The sequence below is a fragment of the Wyeomyia smithii genome, chromosome 2 (genome assembly GCF_029784165.1).
Source record: "Wyeomyia smithii strain HCP4-BCI-WySm-NY-G18 chromosome 2, ASM2978416v1, whole genome shotgun sequence".
Lineage (NCBI taxonomy): Eukaryota > Metazoa > Arthropoda > Insecta > Diptera > Culicidae > Wyeomyia > Wyeomyia smithii.
This window is the reverse complement of record NC_073695.1, coordinates 77,849,513-77,855,169: the sequence shown is the minus strand read 5'-3', so window position 1 is coordinate 77,855,169 and position 5,657 is coordinate 77,849,513. Positions and strand designations below refer to the sequence as shown.

At 39.9% G+C, this 5,657-nt stretch overlaps 1 protein-coding gene across 4 annotated transcripts; it reads left to right on the top strand.

The window, feature by feature from the left end:
* Positions 1 to 388: 388 nt before the first annotated feature.
* LOC129724362 (ubiquitin-protein ligase E3B) lies at positions 389 to 5,260 on the top strand. 4 transcript variants are annotated; one of them, XM_055679201.1, is made up of 8 exons: positions 389 to 626; positions 754 to 950; positions 1,013 to 2,331; positions 2,409 to 2,580; positions 2,645 to 3,646; positions 3,720 to 3,849; positions 3,956 to 4,120; positions 4,182 to 5,260. In XM_055679201.1, exons 2-8 carry the CDS (start codon positions 778 to 780, stop codon positions 4,464 to 4,466), a joined length of 3,246 nt encoding a protein of 1,081 aa, XP_055535176.1. In that variant the 5' UTR covers positions 389 to 626; positions 754 to 777; the 3' UTR covers positions 4,467 to 5,260. The 4 variants fall into 4 exon arrangements, with proteins under 4 accessions (XP_055535176.1, XP_055535174.1, XP_055535175.1 ...); XM_055679199.1 differs by having other exon boundaries at positions 723 to 950; XM_055679200.1 differs by having other exon boundaries at positions 389 to 681.
* Positions 5,261 to 5,657: the final 397 nt, after the last annotated feature.

Genomic DNA, 5,657 nt, shown 5'->3' with positions numbered 1-5,657 from the left:
CATGACTTTTGTTACTGTATGAAACATAAGCGACTCTATTTAGAAGCGCTATTAGAGTACAAGAAAAAAACGAAAAGTGCACAAAGAGGATACCGGCAAATTGATGAAAAACAGCATATTTTACCTAAACCGCAGCATGTTTATGTATTCCCCACAAATAAAACATGTTTCAACATCATTTCTATAACTTTTCAGGAAAGTATGTTTTATAAGTTTAGTTTAAAATGCAAAATCATTTCAAATTTCATACAAAATTGGAAAAAGTTCATAACGATCACTAATACTAATGCATCGACGTGAATAGCATACCTTGTAGAACTGTCATCATACTTGGCGTACGAACGAAACCAACAATAGAATCCACCTCCTCGTGTCAATGTGCAGCAAAGGAAAACAAATCAGCTGAACTGAAAGTCAAAAAGATACGAAGGAAAATAATTAGACGAAGTGAAAATTTATCGTCTATGTGAAAACTCTACTGTTTGTGGACAATTTTTTTCAAATTGCAAAAAAAACTGTTGATATTTGTAATCTTGCTTTGCCTTGGATGGTTTTTAACTGATTGTTCAACGAGCGCAATAGTAGTTTTTATGAAAAAGTGAAGTTTCTGCGAGTGCGAAATTTAGGTAACTTCCCATTATCGCAGTGTGGCACTTTCTTTGTCATACAAGAATGCATCAAGTAATCAAAACAAAACAACTCTGTTTGATGAAATTATTCAGTTGTAGCACTTACAGTTTTCCGCTGTTTAAGGATCTGTGAAAAATTAACTGAAAAATGTTCGGAAGAACGGAAACGAAAAAGGACAGTTTCCTGGAGCAGACTAAAGCCGCCCGCGAAGAACGGGCCAATGAGCGAGCAATGGAAGAAAAGCGAGACAAATCGATTGTTTTGCTGCAAAAAAATATTCGCGGGTGGTTAGCTAGAACAAAGTTCCGAAGGTTAATTTTGTAAGTAATGCAACAATAATGCAAGATCAACGGTTTATAGAGGAATCTTATGTTTTTTTCAGGAATGAATTTGACGCTTTGCTACCTCCGGTAACGAATCCTACCAAAGACATCGAGTTGAAACCGTGCTTGCAGATTTATCGTGCCGCATCACATTTTCTACTGCAGTGGAAATCTAACTCGGCTGCTGAAGCCGCCAATCAGGATCGCCTGGAGCGCTTATGCCGGTATCTAATTGCCAGCCTTGAATCCGATTCGCCAAAAACTAGTTATATAGGAGTGGCACTTAATAAGGACTACAGTCTAGCATGGATAAGACACATCAAAAAGCTACTCTATCGGTGTTGTATAGCTATGGAACAGCTTCGTCCGGAGGCTCACAGCGATAGCATATCATTGGCCTTATATTTGCACACATTAGTGGCATTTACTTCCTCCAACAGCTGGGTTTTGTTAAGAAACAAATCTCTGGCAGGCTTAAAACCTGGTATGTTACAACTATGTAGTAACATTATGGGCGATTTAGTCCAAAAAGGATTCTATCTGAATCTACGAAATATTCTGCTACGAGGAACCTGTCGGACGGTAATAACTTTGAAACCGATATCACTGACAGCCATTATGACGCTGGCAGTACGGCCGTTGATATCCGGTAATTTCAGTGAAAATCTTATGTCACAGTTTTTAGTGCAAATCCTGTCCGTTCCCGGTATCATATATCAGTTGGAGCAATGCACCCCAGAGTGTCTTAATAATTTGCAATCTCACCATATTCTTGAAAGGGCACTGGATTTACTCAGTGTTGACGATTCCGTGAAATACGTGCTGAATTCTCTGCAAAACAGTCTTCTGCTATCTCTGCTTGCCAACATTGTGCATCTATACTATTTGGAACCACCGGAAGATGCACTAAAGCTTGCATATCCAACGTTTACTTTTGTAGCAACCCAGCTTCTCAATGGCATTCTCACAAGCGTCGGTCAATCGGGAGGCACCTGCAGCCAATGGCACGAACTTCTTGGTTGGTTTACACCTGGCAAAGAACGTCTTCAAAACGAGAACCTCCCTCTTATTAAGAAGCAAATTCATCTACTGTGGAACCATAGGCTGGTTAAATTATTACTGGGCGAAAATTTGAAACTGCTGGCTGTTGGATACGAAACCATAGAGTACACGATACCCAGTGGAAATAGCACGGGAAATCTACTGAAAAGAGCGCTAACCTTTGAGCGGAATTCTATCAAAGGACCGAATGAGAAGAAAGCTAGCAAATCGTACCGCAAGATCGGCTCCGCTGAAGTTTCACGAGTTGCACTTACTTGTGCCATGTTTCAGGCAGCGCTAAGCGCACTATCACAGCTGAGGCTAGATATCTTGTCCGGTAAGTTTGAATTTGGCATCAACCAACAATGAGGACAGTTAACAGTTTGTGACATTTTTATTTTCTCTAACTTTTAGGTTTATGCTACAACGATACCGTACTCCACGATCTGTGGCTTTTACTAGGTTCGTTAGGTCCTACATGCGGAATGAAGGGGTTCATGGAGCTTCTTCAAGTCAATCAAATTAGTTATGACCCTCCTCTGCTGCTGTTATCTCTTTTCTGCGATTGCATGACCCACTACGTTACGTAAGTTTCTCTATAGAACTATAAAGACGATAAAATTATGCTTCAATCTGCTGAATTATTTCAGAATCTTGGATGATCTAGAAATGTACGAACAGCAGAACCCGTTCAGTCTGAACGATTACATTGCGCTGTCGCACTTCCTCAACACATTCCTCTACCGGACAATTCAGGACCAAATATTTGACATTAAAACAGTCACCAGTGCTCCACTGTTTGTTTCGACACACACTCTGCTGCTGTGTCTCTACCGGCGCGATTGTCGACGTCCATTTGCTCCTCCGAACCATTGGCTTATTCGCGATATCAGACCGTCACACTTTCTAACTGACCTGGAAAAAGGCAAAAAGCACACACAAATATTACTGCAGAAAATGCCTCACATAATTCCACATGAAGATCGAGTTCAACTTTTTCGCAAGTTTGTACAAAATGAAAAAGCAGTTCTAGGGCTTACGGAATCAGCATGTGCGTCACCAAGTTCTGCTCTAGTCACCGTACATCGGGATCGTATTGTTGAGGATGGTTATCGACAGCTGGCTGCGCTTCCTCCTCATGCCCTCAAAGGCGTCATTCGAGTTCGATTCGTCAATCAACAAGGTCTAGATGAAGCCGGTATCGATCAGGACGGAGTGTTTAAGGAATTTCTAGAAGAAACTATAAAAAGAGTATTTGATCCTTCGTTGAATCTGTTCAAAACGACTACCGAGCAGAGGCTATATCCATCGCCAACCTCCCATATGCAAGAAAATCACCTTCAACTGTTTGAGTTTGTCGGTAGAATGTTAGGAAAAGCAGTATATGAAGGAATTGTAGTGGATGTTCCATTTGCTTCGTTTTTCCTATCCCAAGTTCTTGGACAAACGCAGCAAGCACTCTACAGTTGTATGGATGAATTACCCTCGCTCGATAAAGAACTTTATCGAAGTTTAACTTTCATCAAACACTATCAGGGAGATGTGGCAGATTTGGATCTAACGTTCAGCGTTGACGAGGACGTGATGGGAAAGATTGTGACGCATGAACTATACCCGGGCGGAAAGGCAAGAGGGGTCAACAACGACAATAAGTTCGTTCAAACACTATTTCATCAATATGGACGCTAGGTTACAATTTCCTTTCTGTATTTTTTTTACTTGTAGAATCAACTATATCCACTATATGGCATACTTCCGAATGCACACACAGATACGCGACCAGACCGCTGCTTTCATACGAGGTTTTAGAAGCATAGTTAATCCAGACTGGTTGGCGTTGTTTTCAACACCGGAAGTAAGTTGCATGCAAGCAAGTACATTGTATGTAGTGTTTTAAATTATCATAAAACACTGTAATGTAGCTCTAGCCTAAAAATAAATATCTTTTCCTTGGTCCATAGCTGCAGCGTCTAATATCTGGTGACACAGCGCCACTCGATTTGAAAGATTTACGGAAACATACTCAGTACTACGGAGGATTTCACGACGGTCATCGAGTCGTCAGTTGGTTATGGGACATTTTAGCCAAAGATTTCAGCGAAGAAGAAAAGAAATTATTCCTCAAGGTATTTGTTTTTCTACATTTACGTTAACATCCATCCTAACGTGAATACCTTTCATCGACAGTTTGTTACCAGCTGTTCTAAGCCACCCCTGCTTGGATTTGCCCATCTGGAGCCACCATTTTCGATTCGTTGCGTGGAAGTCGGTGATGATGAAGACATTGGCGATACAGTCGGTTCAGTGATTCGCGGTTTCTTCACTATTCGCAAAAAGGATCCTCTAAACCGTTTACCAACCTCATCAACTTGCTTTAATCTGTTAAAGCTTCCCAATTATCAAAAGAAAAGCATGCTACGAGATAAACTCCGGTATGCCATATCAAGTAATACAGGCTTTGAACTGTCCTGAAGTGTCAAGAACATGAAACAATTAGCACTAAGCAAATATTATCCGTACTTTTGTATCCGGTTGGTGTTCTAAGGTTGTAGAGAGCACTTGTTTTATATTTCACTGGCTGCAACGAAAGCTGCGAGCTTTGATCTAATGAATGTCCTTACATGCGAACGCATATATTTATATCGTGTGCTAACAAAACTCTTGAATTACTACCTATACCAGAGGTGGAAATAAGGACAACTTTGCACGACAAAATATGATGTATTTAACTGTGATAGTAAACTGCAGGTCGAAGAAATCGACCGAGGAGAGATTATTTCCTATATTGTAAAAACAAAAATCCTTCTTCCGAATGGCTGCCGCCTTTCGTAGTTGTCAAGAGTTTAGAATGTGCAACCAACGATCATCATTACTCTCTATCGAGTCAACATCTTGATAAGTGGATCAAACTTTCATGAAAACCGGTTTTCACAATAGAAACTAGCGACTTTTTTATTTGCTACGTTCTATGTTAGATTTTTAAGCATAACAAAAACAAGGGAATCGTTTATTATACGCGTTTCACCCAAAAGTACACACTCGATGTTAGAATGCTTGTTGCAAGGCTATGACAACTATTGACAGTAGAGCATACAATTTGATATGCTAGTTTTTATCATTTGTTTAGCTCCAGGTTTGTGTAGCAGTTTATCGAGTGTAATATGTTGTCACTGTAGTAAAGTGTAGGTTTATGAGCAGTGAATTAATTGTAAAGAAAGTAAGAATACAATTGCTTAATGAATAAATATTATTCATAACAAACTGAACGCATTAGTTTCACTTTTTTCCGAAATACATGGATGATTTTCGAACATCGATCATGAGATTTTTATGCCTTGTTCAGACTACGCCGCATATCACCTGATATCGCCAGATGATATCGGATATCACCTCGGGTGTTCACACTACAGTCATATGATATGGTTTGACACTTGATTTAGTAATTGAAAAGAGAAGAGAACAAAAATAAGTCAAGGAAAAACAAGATCAATGTAATTAGAATACACAGATGTCAGCTAGTTGGCTCGGTTGGCTCGCACCAACGCAAACTCTCATATGCAATTGTCAAAATGTGCGGGATGACAAGAGCAAAAATATTTCCGTCCTTTTTCGCATGCAACGCGAATTCGGTTTATTCGCGTTGAAAGAGATTTCGAAGGCTGT

Bases quoted from the DNA above. Each gene is read 5' to 3' on its own strand.
- LOC129724362 (XM_055679201.1), top strand. From the start codon at position 778: ATGTTCGGAAGAACGGAAACGAAAAAGGACAGTTTCCTGGAGCAGACT. The intron at 951-1,012 runs GTAAGTAATGCA...TGTTTTTTTCAG, and splicing joins AAGTTCCGAAGGTTAATTTT to GAATGAATTTGACGCTTTGC. The intron at 3,647-3,719 runs GTTCGTTCAAAC...TTTTACTTGTAG, and splicing joins GGGGTCAACAACGACAATAA to AATCAACTATATCCACTATA.